Genomic DNA, 27,779 nt, shown 5'->3' on the forward strand with positions numbered 1-27,779 from the left:
TGATCATGCATCTCAATCTCCTATGACATGTCCCTGTTGACCCCCAAACCAAACTCCTAGAGAATGAACAACCTCCTCACTTAGGAGGGAGCCCTCACTCACAGAAGCGATCAATCAAGAAATGAAAAAATAATTAGACCTTAAAAGTAACTGCAAGCCACAAATAACTTGGGATGCCCTCAAAGCCACCATCTGTAGACATAGGATTAAACAAACATCTAAGAAAAATAATCAGGATAACATTCAGTTAGATGCACTACAAAATAAGATCAAATCTCAGGAGAAGAAACTAAATTAAAACCAGGACCCTCTTGTCACAGCTAAAATATTAATACAATACAATTTTAAGCAATAAAGCACATCTCATCATTAATAGAAACAAGGGTATCACATTTTGTGGCTGCGACAAAGCCGGGAAATTGCTAGCTTCATTTCTCCAACTAAACTATTGCAGACAGAAAATAACTTCCATTATAAACAATAAAGATGTCCCCTCCACCAGAGACGAAGATATTCTCTTTACATTCAAACAATTCTACCAAAACCTTTCTGCGAAAAACAATCACAGTACATAAGAGGAATGTCTACAGTACCTCAACAAACTCCCCTTTCTGAAAATAATTGATAAATAAAAGATACCCTGGATTAACTCTTTTCTGTAACAGAACTAGAGAAGCCAGAAAATCACTTAGACTTGGTAAAGCCCTTGGCCCCTATGGCTTCCCAGCAAACTTTTATCACACATTGCTCCCCCTTCTAATCTACCCCTTAAAAACCTGTTCTCCCAATATGCTAATTCAGGAACAGTACAGGGCAGTACATCTGAAGCCACCATAATTATTATCCCAAAAGAAGCAAAAGATCCCTTTGCCCCTAAAAACAGTATTCACAACAATTATTAATCCCTTCCCCAAACAGGGTTACTCAGAGGTAGGTTTTAGCACAGACAGTATTAATCTTTTTTGTCATGCTATAGGGAAGGCAAACACTCTCAAATAACCAACATGGACACAGAAAAGGCCTGTGAAAAGGTCGTTGGCCTTTCCTTCATGCAACGCTTACTGCCTTCGACCTTGGTCCCAACAAGATGAGACTAGCCTTCTACAAAGATCCCAAAGCTAAAATGAAAATTAATGAGAACTTATCAAATAGTTTTAATCTTTTTCAAAGCACAAGACAGATGTCCTCTCTCTCCTCTACTGTTCCTGCTCTTCCTTGAACCACTGCTCATCAACATTAGAGAGAATGCTGCAATTCCCAGAATTCTCTTCACCTTGTGCACACAAAAACTAGCTGCTTACGCAGAAGATATCTTGATCTTCACGTACGAAGCAGACTCTGCGACACCCATTATAATAACCATGATCAAAAATTATGCTAGTGCATCTGGCTACACCTTTCAATACAGACAAAACAAAAATGATTTCCCTCAACAGCCACTGCAACAGCTCCATAATAGGAAACACTGGTCTTAAATGGGTATGAAAAAGAATAAAGTACTTAGGAATGTGGTTTAGGCGAAACCTGAAAGAATCGATTGACCATAACGAAAAAGTAACATTAACTAACATTAACGACCTTTTAGAACAATGGACAATTAGATTCATTACGTGGTGGTAGCAAATCGAAACCATCAAAATGGTGATTTCACCTCTAATCAGTCAGTCAGTCAGTCAAAGAAACTTTATTCGGTTATTTAAAACCATAAAAGCAAAACATGGTATACAAAACAAGTTTAAAATTTCAATTAAACATATATGAAAAGACATTACTACACCTTCATAAAAAGCACAAAGAACCAAATTTTGTTAAAAATAACTGACTGTAGAGCAAGTTTGCATGGAGTCCAACAAAAGTTATACAAGTGTCAAATTTTGGTTGTTAGAAATAGCAGCCATTCTTAGTTTATTTTGTCTGGCAGCTGCTGCCAGAAAACAAGCTACCCCATATGTTGTCTGTACTGAGTTCAGCATCTGTAGATGTAATAATGCTGGCCGTACCTGGACAAAATTCAATTTTTTCAGAATAGGAACCAACTAATCAACTTTCTAATTAGAATGCCTCCCAAACCCCTATTGACACAGTCCTGAGGATGACTTTGGGATGAAAACATTTTGAGACCGAAACGACACATTTTCCATCTTTCTTTGGATAACATTCATTAGATGTGGTTTGTAATGTCCATCAGGCATACATCCGCAAGATATATAGAGAAAGTAGGCATCAACCTAACTTATGTAACGGAGTTTACAGTATTGATGTATTTGAAACCTTTTTTTTTTTTAATCACCCTTGAAGAAAGTCTTTATGTATGTTGTATCAAATGTTATTTTGGTAATCTCTGCTCAATACAATCTTTTCAATTGATACACCTCTGTTAACAATTAGTCTTTTTTATTTTGAATAGGTTATGTTTATTTCTGTAGTATAGAATCGGATTCAGATGGACTCAACAGGTATCACTAAATGTGATAAAATCATAAAGTATTTCACAATAATATCCCTTGTTTGCACCGTTACCTGTTTGGATTTGAGTACCCAAGTCCACATGGGTAGATTGGGTTGCCATTTTGTTATATGGTCTCTGGTACTTGCCCGAGAAATGTTTAAGAGCATCACCACCAGTTCCAAATATGTCTGTTTCACCCAGGTGGGAGCTATCAGCAACAGTCTGTTGTAGAGATGTTTGGTGAAGAACCATAGATAAATGTCTGAACCTGAATGAACATTTATTTTAATTCTGTGACGAACCAATAGATATTTGATATTCACCATGTCGTATGGTTTGATTTTATTGGGTAACAAGTACCCTATCATATCATTTATATTTGCTCAAGTCTGAAATTTTCTAGAGACAGTGCCCCAAAGTCAGCTATGTAAAGCAAGATTATGGTTGTGTGGCGAAGAATGTACCATTGGTATGGGAACTACACCATAAGGCATGCACCAGCAGGCACAATCTACCCCAATACATGAAGTACTCAAATGTTCAAAATGTAGCAAATAGGAGGCTCCCCTCTTTAGCAATCCTCCCAAAGGTCAGGGACAGTACACCATTCACATGTAGTTTAGCGGTAGGCTCTGTATATATGAGCGTCAAGTCTGAAATAGTGTCTACCATGTTGCTTTATTCCCAGGACATGTTCTGCTGTGAATGTAAGCCCCATATCGGCTTACGCTGACAACCTGTGCTACCGCTAACCTGGGTAAATAAATATGTTTCACCTTGTTTTACAATGTAGGACACTGAGGCTGTGCCTTCTATTAGATCTTTTTATAAGATAGGGTAAGGTTATCTTCCCTGGTGGATAGGGTATACGGTTATTGTTATTTTTAGGTCACATCTGTTACATTGCTATCTTTTACTTATAACTTATTGTTGATGGTTCCCTTTCCTAGTCCAACAATGCCGTGACCTCTGTTCAATGGTCTTTTGTCTCTTCTCCAATTAGAGCTGGTAGGGTTCCACAGTGAAGCCCCTATTTGCTGGAAGCCTTCGCTTCTGGCAGGAAAAAATGCATTTGTGCCTGAGGTGACATTTGAGAACAAACTCTCCTCTGGTGCTAAATGCAAAAACAACAACAGTTGATGGACAGAATGCAGAACAATGTCATACATTCACCCCAGTACAGAGATCTGGGCCTAAAGTTATCGTTCTTTTGCTCACCATTCCATTTCAGTTTGAACGCAGCCATATGCAAATCAGTCTTAACCCTGTGCCCCAAGCCAAGCCAAGCCAAGCCAGGTCCAAGCCAAGCCAGGTCCTCCCTGGACTGGAAACAAGCATCCTAAGACCTGTGTCGGGCTTTCAGCCCTCATCAGCCAGGATAGCTTGATTCCAGTGCCATGGCACGACTGAGCATACCCGACCCACTCAGGGTGACAAATGCAAAAATAACAGTTGATGGACAGAATGTAGAACAATGTCATGCATTCACCCCAGTACAGAGATCTGGACCTAAATCCATCGGTTCATTTTTGTAAACTACGCCACTGGAGTCAAGCTATCCTGGCTGATAATGGCTGACAGCCAGAAACTGGTTCTACGACGCTTGATTCTGGTCCAGGGAAGACATGGCTTGGCAGTTCGGGCTGGACTGTTCCCATGAGGCACAGGATCAAGACTGATATGCATATGGCCGTGTCTGAACTGGGGTGGCGTGGTGAGCAAAATAACGATGGATTAAACCCAGATCTGTGACTGGGGTGAATGTTTTGCCAATGTGCAACATTCCGTCAATCATCTTGTGTGTTTTCTGTTCGCCCTATGTGGGAAGGATATGCCCAGACGTGGGTCCCGTGCTCACTACGCCACTGGATTCAAGCTATCCTGGCTGATGGCGGATATCTAGAAACCAGTCCTAGGATGCTTGATTCCAGTCCAGGGAAGACATGGCTTGGCAGTTCGGGCTGGACTGTTCCCATGAGGCACAGGGTCAAGACTGATTTGCATATGGCCATGTCTGAACTGGGGTGGCGTGGTGAAAGAAATAACAATGGATAAAACCCAGATCTGTGACTGGGGGTGAATGTTTTGCCAATGTGCAACATTCCGTCCATCATCTTGTGTGTTTTGCTCTCCTCTGGTGCTGGTTGTGTACTGACAAAGCTCCCACAGACTTTGCAATCTCATTCTTTAGTTTTTTAGAAATGATGCATCTATTGGAGTGTGTTTAGAATCTATGTGTAATTCAGGGTGCAAGCCTGACACCCAAGTCAGGAATGCCTTCTTATAACTACATGTGTGATCACTAGTCTCTTCACGGAATAAACATGCTTTAATTGCAGTACCTCCCATAATTTGATCTTTCTGCTCAATAGTGAATGCTATCCTATAATTAAGCTCTGGGAGGTGCTGTATGACCCCATCTGTCTTCTACCATTGGCTTCAGTGATGACTTGCTAGGGGAGCTACAATGTTTGCTGTTGTGGGCATAATTTGACTAACCTAGGCCTTCAATATCTTGCATTAGCTGATCGCAAGTCTGCCAAAGGTACATCGATAAATGAATCCTTGCCACTGTGGCTATGACACGGCTTCTAGCAAAGATGGGGGTAGTGGAGGCTGGCTTTTGTTTATATATTTTTGGATTTAGGAGGTGGCTTGATCCTGGTATTGTCAAGAATTCTTGAACTACTATATTAGATGAGCAGACATAGCTATGTTCTGATTCCCTGTCACAGTGTGGGATTATGGTTCAACGAGGAGAAAGGTTTCCTCCTTCTTTGGCTTCCATCTGCATGTGGACTGTTAATGCAGCTTTCTATGAGGCGACTTTAACAGCATGCTGATTATTTAAAGGCAATGACTATATCAGGATCATCTGCACTTTATGGGGGTATTTTGGGCTATGGACAGCTCATATACTTTATGGTTGAAGTCTGTTTCGAAACTTGTAATGCTTTCTGTTTGGAAGTTTAAAGTCCGACTAGTTTAGATGCGTGTTTCTTACCTTAGATGGTCCCTCTCTTGGCACTTTCAACAACTGGAGGGTTTAGAGATAGAATTCTTAATTACAGGCATCTGCATTCCCTTCCTATGTTTTGGTGACACGTGTTATTTTAGGCTGATGAAGGACTAGGCTTTTTTATTAAAGTGGTGCTCTGAACACCTCTTTGGTGGTCTTTAGCGAACACCTTTTAACATCTTAATATTGGAGGCTGAAGAATTCTGGCATTGCATCTTGAGCAAGACCAGACTAACAAGCCAAGTGTAGCATTAATTAATCCAGGGGCGTGTTTGATTACAACCTGGGTAAAAACCAAGCCTTGAGTCGTTTCCATACCCCTGACAATTTCAACTGAAACATTTCATGGGAAAAAAATATCTAGACGACACGATTCCAGTGTTGATAACCGCATGCAGACCAAATATTTGGATCCTGCAAGGTTCAACTAGAAACCAAACAGAATGGCAGAAAAAATATATATGTAGATGTCCTGAGGCCGTGGCCTTGGGCTCAGAAGGTGGCCCACATGTTTCAACAAAAAACATAACGTGTGTTTGTAAAGTGCACGTTCACCCCGAAGGGTATTTTGGCGCTGAATAACACATGTTTATTGTTATACAAATCAATGGTACTCATTTTATCTACATCACAAGGATGAAAGGCTAAGTGGACCTGCCGGTATTTGAACCTGTGACAATGAGGTCAAACACAGGCCCCTACAGTGGACGCATTAGTCAACCAAGCTGCTAGACCCGGCTGTGTATACGAGTGCACTTTTACGAATTTAACCACGACTGCGGTGACAGAGTGGCATCAGAAAACCATCATCCAAGGAATGATACACCTGCATTGAACAGAACACCTTGAGCTCATAAGTGCTGTCATCTTTTTGGTAGTTCGTGACTTTCACACTTTTCACAAGAGCCTACCTTTTGCAGGGTTAAACACTCCACTCGTTTGCTGGTCGCACACATAGCAGCGTTGGGATTTTTTGTAGTGCTGCAGGGCACAAGTCTCACAGAAGTAGTGCTTGCATCTGCCAAAAAACAAACACGTTAGTATTACGCTTTTACTTAAAACAGCAACATTGTTTGCATTTAATATGCAGGTAAATATATTCGAGGTACATGTGCAAGTCCGCATTTATGCCTTTTAAGAGTTCTACTTTGAGATGTACACGACGCAAGGAAAAGGGCTAAGGGACAGACCGGTGGCAGCTCCAGAGCAGTCCAGGACTGCCCCAGAAAGCAGAGCAGAAGGACCTTGGAAACCAGTTCTCTTTGTAGGATAGGCTGGTAGGCCATTTCAGATGACTGCCACCAAAGACGCTAAACTCCAATCCTGTGCCTTTATTGAACAACCCAATACATTGGTGTATTACACAATGGCCTGTCTAAGTAAAGCCCAGGGCCGGAATACTGCATCCTTGGTGAAATGCAACCATCGGGTAACCTTAGGTAGGATGGGTCTAGACCTTTGAAACGTGATTCCATATGATCCCTTTTTCTCACGGAGGCAGGGGAGTGGTTTAGGGTTCAAGGAGCACGCTATAATGGAGAACTAGGATTAGAGTTTGAAATCTTTTTGCCACAGTGGAATCTTTTATATTCATAAACAATAATTCGAATGGCATCCGTTACCGTAGGTGATGAACAAGCTAGTAATATTGACCAAACAGATAACAGGAAGGAGGATTCAATGCCCAGGGTGGCTGTTTCGCTAAAAAGCATTGGCAAAGCCCAAAGGTCGATCAACTTAGTTCATATTAGCTGTGCTAATGTTTTTAGAGATGCTGTACAGTAATCTGATGCTGTGCAGTAAGGCTAGGAGTAAACAACAAAAAAAGGTTTAATGACGCCTCTACGCACCACAATTTATAGGTGCGCACAACAGGCATGTGTGCTTCTACAAAAGGACGTGGGTGTTTTTTCCTTTTTATTTATCAATCCGAGTTGGATTGATAAATAAAAAAATAATACAGAGTAAAAGTATTTTTATGAGGCACGGGTGGGGGAAGGCGGAGCAACATCAAGGGGGATAAGGGAGAAAACATGGACAGAGTGGGTGGAGAGGGAAGCAACACGGAGGGTGCAGGGGTCAAAGCAACACAGAGCTTGGATAGTGGAAGCAACTGGGGCGAGAGCAAGGAGCGTGAGGGGGGATAGAGAAGCGCACAAGTTACGGAGAGGAGGAACATGGAGCTGTTAGGGGGAGGACAAGGGCGAGTAAGCAACATGGGCAATGAAAAGCACTCATGGGTGAGCACAACATTCAGGGGGTGGGAGAGAAACACACAAGAAAAAGCAACACAGAACAGTGCGGGGGGCAGTACACTAGGTAGACAGCTGGAAAACTCGTGCACTAATGTGGCGCTTTGAAGGAGTAATGCGCCCATGCTCCACGGGAGGGACAAACACAAGAAGTGGAAGTAAATGACACAAAGTTGATGAATAAAAAGCAAGCTAACGAGAGTGCCAAAGAAAACCTCTGGTAAGTAAGGAGTAGTTTCTGTCCTGTAACTCCAGTTCTGTAGTAGGGGTATCTCGGTTATAGTCATAATCTAGTGAATAGTCCCGCCCATGTGCGTGGACCCCGGCAATCAAAAATAATCTCTTAAGTTGTCAAAATAATGCAGAAACTGCAAAGACACTTAAGAGAGAATTTAAAGACAAATAATGCAGCCTATATCCACAGGCTACACTGTCCAGTACTTCAACTAGAAATTCCACCAAAAATCACCACACACAGCACAGCCTGCTAGTTTCTACCATAGAGAAACTTGCCTCCCCCAGTCAAAGACCCAGGAATGATAGAGAGGAAGGTAGGGACAGACAAGCCCCATAGGCTGCCATTATGTGGCTTAAATAGGATACTGTGCCTTTAAGAGAACTTTCCAGAACTTCTCCCAGTATCCCAGAATGCATAGCAGGTCCCTCTACTTTCAGTTCTTTTTGAAGGCGAAGCATGCCGGACCTGTCGCATTCTTTACATGATGAAAACCTCCACCGGGGAGGAGGGCGGGCGCTTATGACTATAACAGAGATACCCCTACTACAGAACTGGAGCTACAGGACAGAAACTACTCCTTCTGTAGTAGGGGATCTCTGTGTATAGTCATAATCTAGTGAATAGAATGGCAAGCCCATCCCCACACCAAAGCGGCGGTGGAGAATAAATACATAACGCCACTACTGTGCGAACAAATTTCGCAGCGAAGCCTGCCCAACCTGATAGTCTGCCCTGGCGTCAGAGTCCAGGCAGTAATGCTTAGCAAAGGTATGAACCGACTTCCAAGTGGCTGCCTTGCAGATTTCCGCAATCGGCACATTACGGAGCAGAGCCGTCGTGGCAGCTTTGCCCCTGGTGGAATGAGCCTTAGGCTTACCTCCTAAGGTCTTATTAGCCTTCTGGTAACACAATTGTATGCAGGACACAATCCACCTAGAGATGGACTGCTTCGAGGTCGCAAGACCCGTCCTGACCGACCCATAATTGATGAACAACTGGTCAGACCTACGAATATCCTTGGTTTTATCCAGATAAAATTTCAACACCCTCCTAACATCCAGGCAATGGAGAGACTTCTCCGCTGGGGATGAAGGGTTTTGAAAAAACGTAGGCAAAGTTATCGTCTGGTTGACATGAAAATCAGAAATAACCTTGGGAAGAAATTTAGGGTGAGTACGCATAACAACCTTAGCAGCATGAAATACAGTATAAGGTTCATTACAACACAACGCCTGAATTTCACTCACCCTGCGGGCCGATGTAATGGCCACGAGGAACGCCGCCTTCCAGGACAGGTGCTGCAACGAAGCCTTATGAATAGGCTCAAAAGGCTCCTTCATCAATCTGGACAGCACCACATTCAATTCCCATGAAGGCGAGGGAAGCCTGACAGGAGGGAATACTTTCTTCAAACCTTCCAGAAAATCTTTGATCACAGGGATCTGGAAAAAGGAAGTCTGTGAAGGGCATTTCCTGTAGGCAGTCAATGCAGCCAGATGTACCTTAATGGAATGGACATTAAGGCCAGACTGCGCCAAATGTAAAAGGTAAGGAAGGATGACATCTTCCTTGCAGGTCGTAGGATCATGGTTCTGAGACTGGCACCAGATACAAAACCGCTTCCACTTGTAAGCGTACGAAGTCCGAGTGGAAGGTCTCTTAGACTCCTTCAGTATGTCCATGCAGTCATCGGGCAGATTCAGATGGCCATATTGCACTATCTCAGGAGCCATGCCGCCAAACTCAAAGACGAGAGGTTGGGGTGTAACATCCGTCCCCCGAACTTCGTGAGAAGGTCCGGCCTGCACGGCAACCGAATGTGAGGAAGGAGAGACCGGTGAAGTAGGTCCGTGAACCACCACTGCCTGGGCCACTCCGGGGCGATGAGTATCATCCGAGCTCTGGACCGGGCCAGCTTGATGAGTACCGCCGGAATCAGGGGAATGGGAGGAAAGGCGTACAGAAAGCTGTTCGTCCAGTTGATCCATAACGCATTCCCCAGCGTCCCATGTTGGAAGTACCTGGAGGCGAAGTCTCTGCACTTGCTGTTTTCGGCGGTGGCGAACAAATCTACGTCTGGAGTTCCCCACCTTGCGAAGACTTCTCCTAGTACTTCGTCGTTTATGACCCATTCGTGGTTTTCCTGAAGCAGCCTGCTCAGTGCGTCTGCCTGAACATTCTGCACACCTGGTAGATGGGTGGCCGTTATCGTCAGTCCTCTGGCTAGGAGCCAGTGCCAGATCGTCTGCGCCTCCTGAGACAGGGTGCGCGATCTCGAGCCCCCCTGCTTGTTGAGGTAATACATCGTGGTGGTATTGTCCGTCTGTACAAGCAGAGAGTTGGTCTGGAAGGACGGAAGAAAGGCCTTCAGCGCCAAGTGAACAGCCCTGAGTTCCAGGAAATGTATGTGATACGTGGCCTCCATAGGTGACCACGTGCCTTGAATCTGTAGAGTCCCGGAGTGCGCTCCCCATCCCAGAAGAGACGCATCCGTCACGACAGTCTGCGTGGGAATGTCCTTGTGAAAGGGAACCCCTCTGAGGAGATTCTCCGCCGAACACCACCACTTCAGAGACTGAAGAGCATGCAGCGACAGTCGAATCTTGTCGTCCCAAGATCCTTTCCTCTGATCCCACTGGTCCTCCAAGCACTCCTGCAACGGTCTCATGTGCAGCCGTGCGTGTGGCGTCAGGAAGATACAAGAGGCCATCGATCCCAGTAGAGAAGACACCGTCCTCACTGTTGTAGATGGAGACGTCATGAGAGCCTGAGCCTTCCGAAGGAGTGATAATCGTCGCTCTTCCGAAGGAGACACGCTTGCTGACAGCGTATTGATGGAGGCTCCCAAGTACTGTATGCATTGGACCGGAGTCGGGACAGACTTGGCCATGTTGATGTGCAGCCCCAGCTTGTTCAAGAGAACGCACGTCTTCTGGAAGTGTGCTCGCGCTTCCGAGAAGGAGGATGCCTTGATCAACCAATCGTCCAGGTACGGGTAGACGAACACCTTGTTCTTCCTCAGGTGTGCTGCTACCACCGCCATGCACTTCGAGAATGTTCTCGGCGCAGACTTCAGTCCGAATGGGAGTACTGTGTATTGATAGTGATTGGTGCCGACTTGGAACCGCAGGAACTTCCTGTGTTTGTGTGCAATGGGCACATGGAAGTAAGCATCCTGTAGGTCTATAGCGCAAAGCCAGTCTCCCTGTTGCAACTGAGGGTAAATCTGATGCAACGACAGCATGCGGAACTTCTCTCTGCGAATCCATTTGTTTGCCTGTCGCAAATCCAGAATGGGCCTGAACTCGTTCTTGTCCTTCTTGCGAACCAGGAAGAACCGGGAGTACAGACCTCTTCCTCTCTGAGACCGAGGTACGTCTTCTATCGCCCTTTTTCTCAACAGGATATCCGCTTCCGCCTGAAGCTCGCGCAGCTGAAACTGCGAGCTGACCGGGGGAATAGCTGGAGGAGGGCTGGTGAACCGAAGACTGTATCCATTGCAAACAATATTCAGCACCCACTTGTCCTGAGTAATTTTTCTCCACTCTGCCAGAAAAAGTTGGATGCTTCCCCCTACCGGAGTGGGTAACGGATCCGGGGGAAGTAAGTTCCTAGGGCCTAGACCCCGCCTGGCCCTTGGGCGCCGGAGCCGACTGCTGGCCTCCCCTGCCCTTCTGCCGCTTCTGGAACGGCTTCCGGAACTGCTGCTGCTGTTGCGAGTGCCCCGAAGCCTGTCCTCGACCTCGGCCTTGTCCGCCGAACCGCCGTTGGAAGGGGCGGTACTGCTTCTTGGTCTCTTTGGGCTTTTCCAGGCCCACAGCCGTCAGCGTTTCGGCCTCCGTCTTCATGCGGGCCATTTCATCATCAGCATGCTTCCCGAAGAGGGTCTCCCCGGAAAACGGCAGATTGGCCACCCTCTGCTGTGCGTCCGGCTTCAGGGACGTAAGCCGGAGCCATGCGTGGCGCCGTTGGTTGATCCCGTGGCAAAATCCGTGAGCCGCCAACAGGGAAGAGTCCGCAGCCTCGCTGATTATCAGGTTGGCCACCAGCATACCCTCACTCAGGACTTCCACGAAGTCTTCACGCTGCTCCCGGGGCAAATGCTCCGCAAAGCGCTCAAGGGAGTCCCAGAGGGCGCGGTCGTAGCGACCCAATAAAGCCGTGGCACTCGCCGCTTTCATGGAGGTCGCGGAAGTACCACAAACTTTCCTCCCCGCCGAGTCCATCCATCTTGATTCCTTGTCCGGGGGAACCGTGGAGGTCGGGGTGGTGGCATGCTGCTTGCGGGCCGCCGTGACGATGACGGAGTCAGGCGGAGGCTCAGCTCTCAAAAAGGCCGGATCCGAGTCGGGAGCCCAGTACTTCTTTAGTAATCTCGACGGAGCCGCCCTCGTCACAGCCGGGGTGAGAAACAGAGCCATAGCAGGTTCTTCCAGGCCCGGCACCAGGGGCAGGAGAGGACGAGACAGATGCTTCTGATGTAGCGTCTCGAAAATGACCGATGTCTTCGGTGTAGGCACTGTCAGGGAAATGCCGAGCTTCGCCGCGCCCCGCAACAGTACGTCCTGAAAGGCCACCAGGTCGTCTATCGGGGACACTCTGGTGTCCGGTGACCCCGATAGGGTAGGTGAATAATCCCTGGTCCCAGAGGACCTCGTGCGTGAGCGAGACTCGCGCCTCCTATGGCGGTGCCTCGATCTCGTGGATGATCTGTGCCTCGATCTCTCCTTCCGCCCAGAGCGAGAGCGAGACCTGCCAGCTCGTGGGCGCTCCTTTGGTTTGCGCGGAGGGGTCTTCCTCGGCTCATCACGAGGTGTCTTCGGTTCCTCCCGGGGTTTCGGTTTCGGAGTCCCCTTGGGAGGAGCAGGCAGGGACGGCAGGGAAGTGGACCTCGGCGGAGGAACCTTCGGCTGCGGCGTGGGCCCATGCGGAGGGACCGGGGGTGGAGAAGGGTCCCCCGAAGGCAGTGGTGGTTTGGGCGGAGGGTCCTCCTTAGGCACGGGGGGAGGAGTCGGAGTCCTGGGCCGAGACGGAGTGTACACCTCCGAGTACACCGAGCCCGGTGTCCCTTTAGGCGAGGGATGCGGAGAGCCATCCCCATCAGCAGGCGACCTCTTCCTCTTGCGACCTCCACTGGACGCAGCGTGACTCCTGGGACTAGAGTCCCTTTTCCGCCGTTTTGGAGAGGGTGACCTACTCCTCGACGCTGACCGCTGTCTGCTGGACGCAGAACGACGCTTCTCCGGCGTCGAATGACGTCTCCTGGACTCCGGCGTCGAACGCCGTCTCCTCGGCGTCGACCCTCTTCTCCTCGGCGTCGACCGCCGACTCCTCGACGTCGATCTCCTTTTTCGCGACCTCTCCCGTCGTCCTCTCGACGTCGGGCGGCCCGCCCTCGACGACGAGCGCCGCCGTCTTGATGATCCCGACGTCGAGGAGCCCCTCGACGTCGATCGGCGGTGTCGCCTCGACGGCGATCGACGGTGTCGCCTCGACGACGACCGACGGTGTCGCCTCGACGGCGAGCGTCGGCGTCGCCTCGACGGCGAGCGTCGGCGTCGCTTCGACGGCGAGCGTCGATACACGTCACTGTGTCTTCGTCGACGGTAGGAAGATCTCGACGTCGACGACGACGATGACGTCGACGGCGGCTTCGACGTCGGCTTCTCCTTCGCCGTCGAGCCATCACGCCGTCTCGACCCGGAGCCCCGGGGAGAAGGGGAGCACGCCGTCGTCATCCCTCTCGACGCCGTCGTCGATGCCATCGACGCCGACGGAGAATGGGACCGATTGCTGGACTTCCTGCCCCCGGGGAGCCCCCCGGGGGCCTCAGCAGAGGCAGAGGGAACCTTCCCAGGCTGCCTAAACCCACCTGCAGCCCGCAGACGCCTATCCTCCAGGCCAGCCAGCCTGATCTTCAATCTGTCCCTCAAGGTCCGAGCAGAAAGCTGCTGGCAGATTACACACTCCTCAGGGACATGATCTTCCGGAAGGCACACGATGCAGACCTCATGGGGATCACTCTTGGCCTTCTTCCTCTCACATGCTGGGCACTTCACAAAAAGGCCAGGCATTTTGGAGCCCCAAAACACCTAGAAAACAGCACAAAAGAGAGAGGAGAGCACCAAGAAATAACTGCAACACTTTTAAAAGTCAAAAGTGCAAAAACAATTCGAATAAACCCTTGAGAAAGGGAGAGCTCAATGCCAGGGTCCTGTAAGCAGGAGCCGGAAAAAAGAACTGAAAGTAGAGGGACCTGCTATGCATTCTGGGATACTGGGAGAAGTTCTGGAAAGTTCTCTTAAAGGCACAGTATCCTATTTAAGCCACATAATGGCAGCCTATGGGGCTTGTCTGTCCCTACCTTCCTCTCCATCATTCCTGGGTCTTTGACTGGGGGAGGCAAGTTTCTCTATGGTAGAAACTAGCAGGCTGTGCTGTGTGTGGTGATTTTTGGTGGAATTTCTAGTTGAAGTACTGGACAGTGTAGCCTGTGGATATAGGCTGCATTATTTGTCTTTAAATTCTCTCTTAAGTGTCTTTGCAGTTTCTGCATTATTTTGACAACTTAAGAGATTATTTTTGATTGCCGGGGTCCACGCACATGGGCGGGACTATTCACTAGATTATGACTATACACAGAGATCCCCTACTACAGAATGAGCGGAATCTAAGCCCACTGTCTGGTAGACGAGACGGAGTAGTTTCTGTCCTGTAACTCCGGTTCTGTAGTAGAGGTATCTCTGTTATAGTCATAATCTAGTGAATAGTCCCGCCCATGTGCGTGGACCCCGGAGCAATCAAAAATAATCTCTTAAATTGTCAAAAAATGCAGGCCTGCACAAACACTTAAGAGAGAATTTAAAGACAGATAATGCAGCCTATATCCACAGGCTACACTGTCCAGTACTTCAACTAGAAATTTCACCCAAAAAAAACACAAACAGCACAGCCTGTCCAGTGTTCTCCACAGAGAAAAACCTTCACCTACCAGCAAAAGCCTCTGGGATGTTAGAGAAAGTAGTGGACAGACAAGCCCCATAGGCTGCCATTATGTAGCTCAGAACAGGATACTGTGCCTTTAAGAGAACTTTCCAGAACTCTCTCAGTATCCCAGAATGCACAGCAGGTCCCTTTTACTTTCAGTTCTTTTATTCCGGCTCCTGCAAGCAAGACCGTGGAGCATTGAGCTCTCCCTTTTTAGGGTGTTTTTTTCAGGTGTTTTTCACTTTTCAAGTGTTTTGAGTGCTTTATTTGAAGTACTTTGGTGTTTTCTTCATCGCGTGTCTTTCTGCACTCTTTGGTTTGTCACAATGCCTGCTTTTTTTGACAAATGCCCAGAGTGCTCAAGGAAGAAGGCCAAGTCGGACCCACATGAGGTGTGTATCCTCTGCCTCCCCTCATGCCCCTGAGGAGTGCGACATTTGCCATTACCTAGGAAAGACATTGATGCCCCTAACTTGCGTGTGGAATGCGCTCTTGGGGGAACTGTTAATGTGCGTTTAGCCTTTTGATAACATATCTGTATGCACTTAATCCATCTGGCTATACCGGATTTGGAAATGGGGTTGCCTTTGTGTTGAGGAGAGAAGGCAACAAACAGTTGCTTAGTCTTCCTGATATCCTTTGTCCTGTCGATGTAATACAGGAGAGCTCTTTTAACATCTAATGTGTGCAGTGCTCGGTCTGCCACTAAATCTGGATTTGGGAAGAAAACGGGCAGTTCTATGGTTTGATTAATGTGGAACTGCGATACTACCTTAGGCATGAATTTAGGGTTGGTACTGCAAATGCTACTTACCAGTATGCATCTGTTCTTGGCATGTAGGGCTGCTGACATTCATATCTGTGCATAGATCGCCACCTAGTGTTGGGTCCGGATGATTGCACATTGTTGTCCTGGAAGAGTCTTCGAAGTATCACGAGATAGGTGGCTCCTCCCCTGGACTACAGTGCGCATGGGCATCGCCTCCATCCCCAGATTGTTTTTAGCCATTGGCAGAGATGGAGTGAAGAATGTGAGTGATGACCATGCTATGAGCATATGTATGTATATGATAAAAATCTGCAGCTGCTACAGGCGCCGGGGAGGAGGGTGGGCGATATGAATGTCAGCAGCCCTACATGCCAAGAACAGATGCATACTGGTAAGTAGCATTTGCAGTTCGAGGCATGTGGGCTGCTGAATTCATATCTGTGCATAGAATACATAGCAGTCCCTCCATTAACGGCGGCCGCCCGTGCCAGCTGCAGCAGTCTGAAAAAGCGTTTTTAGAACAGCCTGACCAACAGCTGCCTGCTGTTTGGAATGTACGTCTACACAGTAGTGTTTAGTGAAAGTATGTGTGGTAGACCATGTGGCTGCTCTACAGATATCTTCTAAGGGAATGTTACCTAGGAAAGCCATAGAGGCCCCCAACTTCCTGGTGGAGTGGGCCCTTGGTGGGATAGTGAGAGTGCGTTTAGCTTTAGCGTAACAGATCTGGATGCACTTTACTATCCACCTAGCAATCCCCGCTTTGGAGATTGCGTTTCCCTTGTGGTGAGTAGCAAAAGCAACAAAAAGTTGTTTGGTTTTGCGGAAATCTTTTGTCCTGTCTACGTAATACATCAAGGCCCTCTTAACATCAAGGGTGTGGAGCATGCGCTCCGCCAGCGTCTCTGGGTTTTGGAAAAACACTGGCAATTCGATCGTCTGGTTAATGTGGAATTGTGATACCACCTTGGGCAGGAATTTAGGGTTAGTGCGGAGCACCACCCTGTTAGCATGTACCTGGAAGAAAGGTTCTTGGATGGTGAGCGCCTGCAGCTCGCTAACCCTCCTAAGCGATGTAATCGCTACTAAGAACGCAACCTTCCAAGTCAGAAACTGAAGCTCGCAAGAGTGCAGTGGCTCAAAGGGAGGACCTATCAGCCTTGTAAGAACCACATTGAGGTTCCATTCTGGAGCTGGTGGGGTCCTTGGTGGAATGACCCTTTTGAGTCCTTCCAGAAAGGCCTTGATAGCAGGGACCTTAAAGAGTGACAGGTGCTGCCTATTCTGGAGGTATGCTGCCATAGCAGACAGGTGAATACGGATGGAAGAGTACGCTAGATTGCATTGATACAGGTGGAAAAGGTAACAGATGATATTCTGAATGGAAGCATCTAGCGGGTCAATACTGTGGTTAGCACAGTAGATGACAAACCTCTTCCATTTAGCCGCATAACAAGCTCTAGTAGTGGGCTTCCTTGCCTCCCGAATGATGTCCATACAATCGGGGGGAAGATTGAGGTAGCCAAACTCTAGGACTTCAGGAGCCAGATCGCCAGGTTGAGCTGTTGCGGATCTGGGTGCTGAATGTCGCCATGGCTCTGCGTCAGAAGGCTGGGAGTGAGATGAAGCCTCTGATGCGGTACCACGGAGAGTTCCAGAAACGTGGTGTACCATGGTTGGCGAGCCCACGTCGGAGCAACCAGGATGAGCGTCATCGAGTGCTGCCGGAGCTTGCGTGCCACCAGCGGTATCAGAGGTGCTGGGGGAAAAGCGTACGCAAATCTGCCTGACCAGTTCATCCACATCGCATTGCCCTGTGATTGCGGGTGTGGGAACCTGGCGGCGAAGTTTCGGCATTTTGCGTTCTCCTTTGTGGCAAATAGGTCTATCTCTGGATGACCCCACCTTTGGAAGTACGGTTGGAGTACTGATGGATGTATCTCCCACTCGTGCATTTGATGGCTGTGCCTGCTGAGCAGATCCGCCATTTGATTGTCCTTGCCCGGGAGATGCTCTGCCATGAGGAAGATGTTCCTCTGAATGGCCCACTTCCACATGCTCTGAGCCAGATGAGACAGCTGTGGAGAGTGTGTGCCTCCCTGCTTCTGGATGTATTACATGGCCGTCATGTTGTCCGTCCGGATCAACACGACCTTGTTGCACAGATGTACTTTGAACGCCTTTAAGGCCATGAAGATTGCCATCAGTTCCAACACATTGATGTGCATCTTCCTTTGCTGCAGTGTCCATAGTCCCTGCACCGTGTAGTGGAGTACATGCGCTCCCCAACCCTGGAGAGAAGCGTCCGTTGTCAGGACAATCTGTGGGACAGGCTCTTGGAATGGTCGGCCTTTGCAAAGGTTTTGTGGATTCCACCAATGCAGAGAGTTGTATGCCCGACCGCTCACCAACACTAGGTCTGTCAGTTGCCCACGAGCCTGAGTCCACTGACGTGCTAGGCACTCCTGAAGCGGACGCATGTGTAGTCTCGCGTGCGGGACAATGGAGATGCAGGAGGCCATCATGCCTATCAACTGCATGAACACCTTCGCTGGAAGCGAGTGCTGGGGTCTGAATCGTTGAATCAGCGCCTGGATACTGGCGATTCTCACTGAATTTGGCTGCGCAGTGGCTGCCAGAGTGTCGATTGTCGCGCCCAGATACTGTCGCACGTGGGCGGGCTGGAGATGGGACTTGGGGTAGTTCAGAGAGAAACCCAGATCGTGCAGGAGATGAATGGTGTGTGACACATGTTCTACGCACTGTCGTTCCGTCCTTGCCTGAATGAGCCAATCGTCCAGGTAAGGAAAGACGTGGACGTGCTGGCGACGGAGATGCGCCGCCACAGTCGCTAGGCACTTCGTGAATACCCTTGGTGCCGTGGTGACCCCGAACGGCAGGACCTTGAACTGGTAATGCTGGTCTAAGATCGTGAATCTGAGATACTTTCTGTGGGAAGGATGCAGGGGGATATGAAAATAGGCATCTTTCAGATCCAGCGTAGCCAGAAAATCCCCTTGCTGAAGCAGGGGAAGCACTTGCTGCAACGTGAGCATATTGAAGTGCTCCGAGAGTATGTACCAGTTTAGGGGCCTGAGGTCCAGGATGGGCCTGAGGGATCCGTCCTTCTTGGGAATCAGGAAATACAGCGAGTAAACCCCTGTTCCCCGCTCTTGCGAAGGAACGAGCTCTATTGCCCCTTTTTGTAGCATGACTAGAACTTCCTGCTGCAACAAGGTCAAATGCTCGCCTGACATAGGACGGCTTCTTGGGGGTATGTCCGGCGGAATGGAAGTAAGCTCTAGACAGTACCCGTACTGGATAAGGGACCTCACCCACCTGTCCGTGGTGATGTTCTTCCATGCCGGCAGGAACTGCTGGAGTCTCCCCCCAACCGGTGTTGTATGGTCGGGGGGCAGTGACAAGACGTCACTGCTTGTTGGTGGTGGTGGACCTGGAGCTATTGTTTCCACGTCCTCTGCCCTTGACATTATTGCCTCTGTAACCACCTCTACCCTTGTTGTTGTACGGGGTCTGGGTGTTACTTTTGTAATACTGCGTGGATTGGGATGCCTGCCCCCTTGTGGTGCCTCTGGAGTTTGAGCGGCGAAAGGAACCACTCCGAAACTGCTGACTTTGTAAAGCCCCCATTGATTTGGCAGTTTCCGTATCTTTTTTCATTTTTTCCAGGGTGGCATCCACCTCAGGTCCAAACAGGTGGTCAGGATTCACTGTTTGATTCAGTATTGTAGTTTGGATGTCGGGTTTGAACCCTGAAATTCGAAGCCAGGCATGGCGTCTAAGCAACACACTGGTGTTGATAGCCCTGGAGGCTGTTTCTGCCACGTCTAATGCACATTTGATGGATGCATTTGTAATGAGTTTGCCTTCCTGAATCAGCATCTCCCCTGCCTCCTTGTATTGGTCAGGTAAGTGTTGCAGTATGGCCTCTAAGGTGTCATAATGGGCCCTATCATAACGTGCAAGCAGGGCTTGGGTGTTAGAAATTCTCCAGATATTAGCTGCCTGTGCAGCAATCCGTTTGCCTGAGGCCTCGAAGATCTTGGACTCTTTGTCTGGGGGAGGAGCGTCACCAGTAGTCTGAGAGTTCGCCCTCTTCCGAGCGTTGGAAACAACCAAGGAGTCTAATGGCAAGTGTCCCTTGATATAGGTAGGATCCGTCGGCGCCGCCTTATATTTCCTGTCGATTCGAGGGTTGACCACACGCGCCCGTGTGGGCTCCCTGAAGACTTCCGTTGCATGTTTAAGCACACCTTTGAGCATCGGCAGCGTTTTGACTGTCTTCTCAGCCACAGAGAAGGTGTCGAATAAGAAGTCCACATCCACGGGGTCCGAGTGCAGCTCGACGTCGTGGTTAGCCGCAGCTCGCTCGATCAGAGCATTAAAGGCCGCCGAGTCCTCCGTCGGGGACGTCTTGGCCGCAAAGAGTTGCGTGTCCTGACCCGATTGCGGGTCCTCCGTGTCGCCTCCGGCGGACCAAGGGGCACGCTCCTCCTCCGGATCCGAGTACGCCGGATAGGTGTACTCGGCATCGTCTTCGTCCACATCGCCTGCGGGGGAATGCGTTGGCGAGAGTCCCAGGGCCTGTGGGGACACAGGTTCCACCAGAGTCGAAGAGTCCCTTTTGTTTTTGAGAGGGATCTTGAAATGCTCCAACGCCGGCTCCGTCGTGATCTTCCTCTTGAGGAGAGACAGTTTTCCGGTGTTGGCGTCGATGATTACCTCACGACGTTCTTCCTCAGCAAGCGGCTGGAGCCGAAGCTTCGACGCCACCAAGGTAGCTTTCGGCGTCAATACCTCCTTCGAGTGTCCGCCCTGTGTCGACGCGAAGGCCTTCGGCGCCGTCTTGGGTGGTAGGGTGAAACGAATAGGCGTTTGCCCCTTCGCAGGCTTAGGTGGGAGCTTAGGCGCCACAGCGTCCTGAGCGGGAACACTGTCCTTTCGGATCCGCTGCAGGGATTCCGCTACCTTCACCGTTAAGGCCGGAGAGGGCTTGACCGGTCCGACCGACCCCCCGTCGTCGAGAGCCTGATCGCCGGCAGCCACCTTCTTCGGAGCCGACGCCCCATGGCCATGAGCGTCGTCGCCCTGCCGCTTCCTCGGAGCCTTTTTCGGGTCCGCGACCCCTTTCGAAGCCGACACAGACGCGTCGGACGATTTCGCCGTCGGCACCGACCCCGAGGGCTTCGGGTCGGCCATTTTGGCGTGGCTCTTAGAGTCGGCCATTTTGACTTTCTTGGAAGTTGACGCCTCCAGAACCTTCTTGACCATCCCAACTTTCGCTTTCGGTTTCGCATCCGAGGGTGCGGGACCAGTCGGCTTCACTTTCGTTTTCTTCGAAGTAAGCGATGGTTCACAAATGTCCGTGACCGGGCCCAAAGGCGGGGACGTAGGACTCATAGTTAGATCTTGGGTAAGGCCCGAAGGCGATCCCTCGACCTGGGCCGTATGAAGGGGACTAACCCCAGAGTCTGTTTGGGGATGCTCCTCCTCCGAGCTATCTCCCATCGTGGTAAAAGTCTGATAGTCGTCCCCTACCTCGTCGGTGACTTCGGCAAAGTTCTCCTCACCCGCGTCGTAGGTCTCTCCTTCGGATGCGGGATTAGAGTCCGAACCTCGCACGTCGTCTTCGTCCTCGACAGATTCTTGAAAAATGTCATCTGGTGGGGGCGCCGCAGCTGATAACTTAGCCTGGAGCCTATGGGCTCGACGAATCTTTAAAGTCTTCTTGCTCCGGAACTTCGAGCACGCCATGCAGGCGTCTTCGCGGTGATCCGGTGACAAGCAGGTATTGCACACTGGGTGCACATCGAGGTGTGAGTATTTAGAGTTACACACCGGGCACTTCTTAAACGGAGTCCGCTCCATAGCAAGAGTGTAGTGTAGGCCCGTCCGCGCCGAAAGCACGTGGAAGGGCAGCAAGAGATCGGGGCTGAGAGTCAGAAAGAAACCCGAACGCAACTATACCGACGCCCAGCCTAAAGACCTTTTGGTCTCGAGTAGAAGTTGAACAACTATCGGTTCCGACAGAGGGAACCGAAACACATCCGAACCCAATGGCGGAAAAAAACAATCTGGGGATGGAGGCGATGCCCATGCGCACTGTAGTCCAGGGGAGGAGCCACCTATCTCGTGATACTTCGAAGACTCTTCCAGGACAACAATGTGCAATCATCCGGACCCAACACTAGGTGGCGATCTATGCACAAGATATGAATTCAGCAGCCCACATGCCTCGAACACAGAGGTTACTTATCGAAAGCTTACGTTTAAATAGTGCGAGAAGGCAAGATTTATTTTCTTTTTGGTTTGGTACCGCTATTCCTGTGTATAGGTATTAATAAAAGATTGCAAATAAGAGAATTAAGAGAAAAGGTTGAACTAGATAAACCATTAAATATTCACCCAAAAAGAGGTGTGACTATCACAAAGCACTGCCGTCTGCTGGATTTTATGCCTCTTCTGCCCTCCTTTGGCATGTAGCTTTTATAAGAGATTGTTTAGCGCAGCGCCTCATCTCTTCCTCCACAGTATAAAGTACAAATTAAGTCCTCTTTCTTTTGTGAGAACATCTGTCTGTAGTATAGTGCAACTGCTGCTTTTCATCTCCATTGTCTTCATCTGTGTATGCATCCTTTCGCTATAAAGCGCAACTTCAGCTTTGTATTCTCCTTTTACTACACAGCCAACAGATGTTATCAAATTGCATCTTTCATGATTCTAGCTTGGTTTAAAGTAGCAACCCCATGTTACTCCAGGCAAAAGGAGAAACAGCCTTTTACCTCTCTGGTTCTGCAGACTTCTATCTACTAGTCCGCAAATGACACAGGCAAATACAAAAGTTCCTGTTGCATTGCAAAAAAAGAAAATGTTTTGTCAGTACAATACACGAATGAGCTGAACAAGGAAATGTGAACACTGCACCATACCGGCTACAGGCATAGCAGTTCAGACGCCGTTGGATTTTCAGGGCAAAGCAGCCTACTCCTCGCGGCACCCGCTCCGTGGGTGCCACTTCGCACAGGAGTGTGTGGAGCCTCACTTACCGGGAAACAGGAGCAACAAGGCGGCGGCTAGGGCGTGAGGCTCGGCGGGGCTGCGAGCGTGCAGGGACTCCAGCAACCAGGAGTCCCTGCGAGACCACGGAGTCAGCATCCGGTCCGCTCTCCCCGCTGGCCTGCCCCCCGCCCGCCTGAGGCTCGTAAAGGCGACTTCCACCTCCACCTGTTGGGGCACTGCACCATACCGGCTACAGGCATAGCAGTTCAGACGCCGTTGGATTTTCAGGGCAAAGCAGCCTACTCCTCGCGGCACCCGCTCCGCGGGTGCCACTTCGCACAGGAGTGCGTGGAGCCTCACTTATCGGGAAACAGGAGCAACAAGGCGGCGGCTAGGGCGTGAGGCTCGGCGGGGCTGCGAGCGTGCAGGGACTCCAGCAACCAGGAGTCCCTGCGAGACCACGGAGTCAGCATCCGGTCCGCTCTCCCCGCTGGCCCGCCCCCCGCCCGCCTGAGGCTCGTAAAGGCAACTTCCACCTCCACCTGTTGGGGCACTGCACCATACCGGCTACAGGCATAGCAGTTCAGACGCCGTTGGATTTTCAGGGCAAAGCAGCCTACTCCTCGCGGCACCCGCTCCGCGGGTGCCACTTCGCACAGGAGTGCGTGGAGCCTCACTTACCGGGAAACAGGAGCAACAAGGCGGCGGCTAGGGCGTGAGGCTCGGCGAGGCTGCGAGCGTGCAGGGACTCCAGCAACCAGGAGTCCCTGCGAGACTACGGAGTCAGCATCCGGTCCACTCTCCCCGCTGGCCCGCCCCCCGCCCGCCTGAGGCTCGTAAAGGCGACTTCCACCTCCACCTGTTGGGGCACTGCACCATACCGGCTACAGGCATAGCAGTTCAGACGCAGTTGGATTTTCAGGGCAAAGCAGCCTACTCCTCGCGGCACCCGCTCCGCGGGTGCCACTTCGCACAGGAGTGCGTGGAGCCTCACTTACCGGGAAACAGGAGCAACAAGGCGGCGGCTAGGGCGTGAGGCTCGGCGGGGCTGCGAGCGTGCAGGGACTTCAGCAACCAGGAGTCCCTGCGAGACCACGGAGTCAGCATCCGGTCCGCTCTCCCCGCTGGCCCGCCCCCCGCCCACCACGCCCCCTATAACACATAATCGGACTCCCGCAGCGCAGGATGCAGCTCGGGGCGAAGACCGGGCTAAGAGCGGGCCGTTTGAGGCCGTTCGAGGTCTTAGAGAACTGGACTGGGCCACCCTCTTTCGCCCTTTTTCCGACATTTCATCTGCTGAGTCGAAATAGGCAACCCATTCTATCAGCCTAACCCCACTGCTAGGCTAGGTGGTTGCCCTTGTGTAACTAAAGATATGTGCACCAGGTTAACTCGGAGCAAGGTCGCTAAGGGTGGCCCACCAATTAATGGCCCCATGGATGATTTCATTACCCGCACCAATCTAGCTATAGACCAAGAAATTTCTAAACTTCAGACTCGTGTCTCCCTGGAATTGGCAGCCGCTAGAAGATTGTCCCAGGTCATTGGAATTTCAAAAAAATCTTCCCTAGGCCACATAGCCACTGTGGTTACCCCGGAGCGTCCAGCCATTCCCCATTGTATAGTTACGCAGGTTGATGTTCACCAGATCCCGATCCTCCCCCCCCCTTCCCCTGGCCTTAGAGCCACCAACCCAGCCAGACGAAGCGAACCTACCAGCTCTTTCTCCCAAGCAGGTTGCTGCTATTTTTAATCCCCCCCACCCCGGTAATTTCTGACTCACCTAGGTGTATTACCATTAACGGCAAACAACCTAAAAGAAAACGCAATTCCCGGTCTGCTTACTCTCGCAAGAAGGCAAAAATTGTGGTAGCACAACATCTGAAACTGAAATTGACTAGTGTTCCGGTACCCAATGCAATAGGAGAATGTATCCCCAGAGAACAGCCACAAAGGGAGGGAGGGGAAGAGGGGACAGCTACTGCTTCCTCCACTATCACTGCAGAGGATGAGGGCTTGCATGTAGAGGGTCTGGAAAGGAATGACGGGGAATTTATAGGTTTAGTTTGGGAAACACTTAAGAAACTTCTTCCCCCCCTCGACCTTAGACTCTCACGCATTGAAAATAACTTGCTTGAGATGGAAAAGAGCATTATTGCCTTGGCCACTCTTGGCCTGAGAAGTCTAGAAAAACAGGGTCTCCCTGTAGCTGACTCATCACCACTAGACCCACCACCACTAGTCCCAATATCACAAGCCCCCCAACCTCCCCCTCCAGCATCAGCTTCTGTACGGCCGGTTCCTAAACCGCGGACCGTGGGTGTGGACCAAACTACCGCCGCACCCAAACCTAAGGCTCCCAAGCACCCCATTCCTCAATCATCAGCAAAACCCAACGTAGGCGTCCCTCTTAGACCCCCTCCAAGTGAAGTGGCCTACCAACCAACCCAGGGCCCTCCTGTTAAGAATAATTTTAGAGGGGGCTATATTGATCTTCCTCCAGAGGCCAATGACTATGTGGTTGTGTTGACGGGCGTCCCCCAGATTGGAAATGGTCAACATGAGAACCACTGGTCTCTAAAGAACAAGATAATGCATTGGCTTAATGTGAATAGACCAATTCCCAATGGCCGGAGAAGCAGAGTTCTGATGGTACGTAGAATCCCCTGGGTGGGTCCTACAAGAAAAACCAGTCCTGGGGACTGCATAGTGGTGATCTTTGAGGACCCACACACGGCACGCCACATTTGCTCTTGGCCCATTGGTGAAGGTTCTCTTGTCATACCTAGGCCATTGTCCTTTTATCCACCACGCCCCAGACATACCCAGGAAGATCACTGGTCACTGGTACATCACCACACATGGAGGAGTCACCCTAATAACCACATAGACTTCCCTTTGCAATGGAATGGCCTCCCAACCTCTAACAGGTTTGGTGGTCTTGAGGAGGTAGATTGACTTCCAAGGCAACTCGCTTCCCCAGCAGAAAAAAAAGCACCTTCACCCCAGGCCCTAGGGTTTGCAGAATCTTTTCCCGTGCTGATTGAACCTTCAGCTGTTAGCCCCCCAGGTCCAGAAGGAATACCAAATATTTTGCCTATAGAGGGGAGATTAAACACTTCATGCACTTTAGATTCTCAAGAGGTAGTCAAACAGCTGGACTCACCTCGTATGATTCCCTTGTTACCCTTTCCGAATGTCCCCATAGATAGTAAGTTGACCGGTGTAGCAACGGCTCCGAACCATCAGCAGATTGAGCAACCGCAAAGGTTAAATAGAGCGGATGCAGGGGAGATAGGCCCTGTGTCTAACCCGGCTATACCTGTCAATTCTTCAAGGCGGACTCCCTTAGGTGAACCTCCGTTAAAGATTCTAAGCTGGAATGTGGCAGGGCTTGCCCGTAACTTTGAAATCCCTGAATGGAATGCTTTTTTGGACCCTTATAACATCTGCCTCTTGCAGGAAACCTGGTGCTTAGAACCCAGACACAGAGTAGGCTTCACAGCCTACTTTGTCCCAGCCTCCCAACAACTTGGATGCAAAGGTCGCCCGTCTGGCGGCCTTCTTATATGGGTCAGCATCGCACTAGGTTTAAGTGTAAGCCAAAAGATCACTCATTCTCCTGACCTCCAGAGGATAACTATACACTGCCAAGGGGGAAGGAAGCTAGAAGTCTTTAATCTTTATCTAAGGGGGGCCAGGGGTGGGGTATCATCGCTATCCTCTGTAGGATTAAACAGCGATTTAGCCGCCTGCAGTATCGATTCTTATGTTCTCCTTGCCGGCGATTTCAACTGCTGCTTTGAGCCACTGGCTAGGGAGGATATTCTGGACACTTGGGACGAGGATTCAAGGAGAGGTATCCCCACCCTGAGCCTAGATCCGATTCCTAAATGGACGCAGAGTGCGATAGACATAAATGCTCTCTGCATGGAACACGACCTGAGACCAACAAATGGACGATCCAAATCGGATTCTATGGGTGCACATACTTATAACAGGATGGGTCACACCTCCAGAATAGACTACATTATGTTGAATTACAATCTTTGGTCATTTCATCAAGACATGGAGGTTATAGCGTCTTGCGATAGTGACCATAATCCTCTTTCCTTAACCCTCACTACGCCTTGGCAGGTTGGGAACCTAGCCAAGATTGCCCACAAGTGGAAAACCTCCCATGAACTTGTACCTTCAAACTGTGGCAGGCGCCTAAAGTGGGCAAAAGCAGCAGCGGATGAAGAAAGGATGGCTCAAGCAGGGACCATCATGTCAGTGGTGGGGCCGCGTCTCGATGTCTTAAAAGCCACTAGCCAAGTTGTTTTACCGATATTTATAGAAACTATTGTGGCATTAAGTGATCTGTTTACCATCCCCCAAGCCAGTGCGAGGGCTGTAGTGAAAGGCGCTTCCAAGGCAAGAGATAAGTGGTATTCCTCCAAATGTCGGGCTGCTAAGGGGGAACTAATCTCTGCAGTGAAGAACAAGGACCCAGGCAATGTCAGAATCGCGAGGAAATTTTACAAAAGAACTGTGGCTAAGGCTAAGGAGGCTCATGATTACAGATTTTGGTGGGAATTAGTGGAGGCAAGCACTAGGAAAGATTCCAAGGGGTTTTGGGATCTGCTGAGAGCCAGGGACAAGCCTCTTGATCTTCAATTTACCTGTAATATCCCTGGTGATGTCTGGTTTGCCCACTTTTCCAAGCTGTATTCTGTTCCACTGGGGGCACCTCATTCAAGCTTGGGTCTTTTGGCCAGTCCCCCAGATGATAATTCATTCAATGACTGCCCCTTCACCAGCGAGGAAGTTGAAAGAGCAATCAGGTGCATTGTATCCAATAAGGCTGCAGGCCCTGTTGGAATTCCGGGTGACTTGTTGAAGAAATACCCATTATTGTGGAGCAGATTAATTGCTTCACTCTTAAATGAGGCTCTGCTGGTAGGTTCTCTCCCTGACTCATGGAGGGGTGCTGAGGTCGTCCCTATTTTCAAGAAAGGTTGCCGGGACGACTCAGCCAACTATCGCCCTATTAGTCTGCTTGA

General features: G+C 49.8%; 1 protein-coding gene across 3 annotated transcripts in view; it reads right to left on the bottom strand.

The window, feature by feature from the left end:
• LOC147716939 (E3 ubiquitin-protein ligase RNF113A-like) overlaps positions 1-27,779 on the bottom strand; it is a 419,377-nt gene that overhangs the window by 11,680 nt on the left and 379,918 nt on the right. For all 3 annotated transcript variants that reach the window (XM_086920462.1, XM_086920461.1, XM_086920460.1), the window contains one exon: positions 6,380-6,486. In XM_086920462.1, coding sequence (XP_086776588.1) covers positions 6,380-6,486 — 107 coding nt within the window. The remainder of the gene's footprint in view (positions 1-6,379; positions 6,487-27,779) is intronic.

Source organism: Lissotriton vulgaris, chromosome 5 (genome assembly GCF_964263255.1).
Source record: "Lissotriton vulgaris chromosome 5, aLisVul1.2, whole genome shotgun sequence".
NCBI classification, from domain to species: Eukaryota; Metazoa; Chordata; class Amphibia; order Caudata; family Salamandridae; genus Lissotriton; species Lissotriton vulgaris.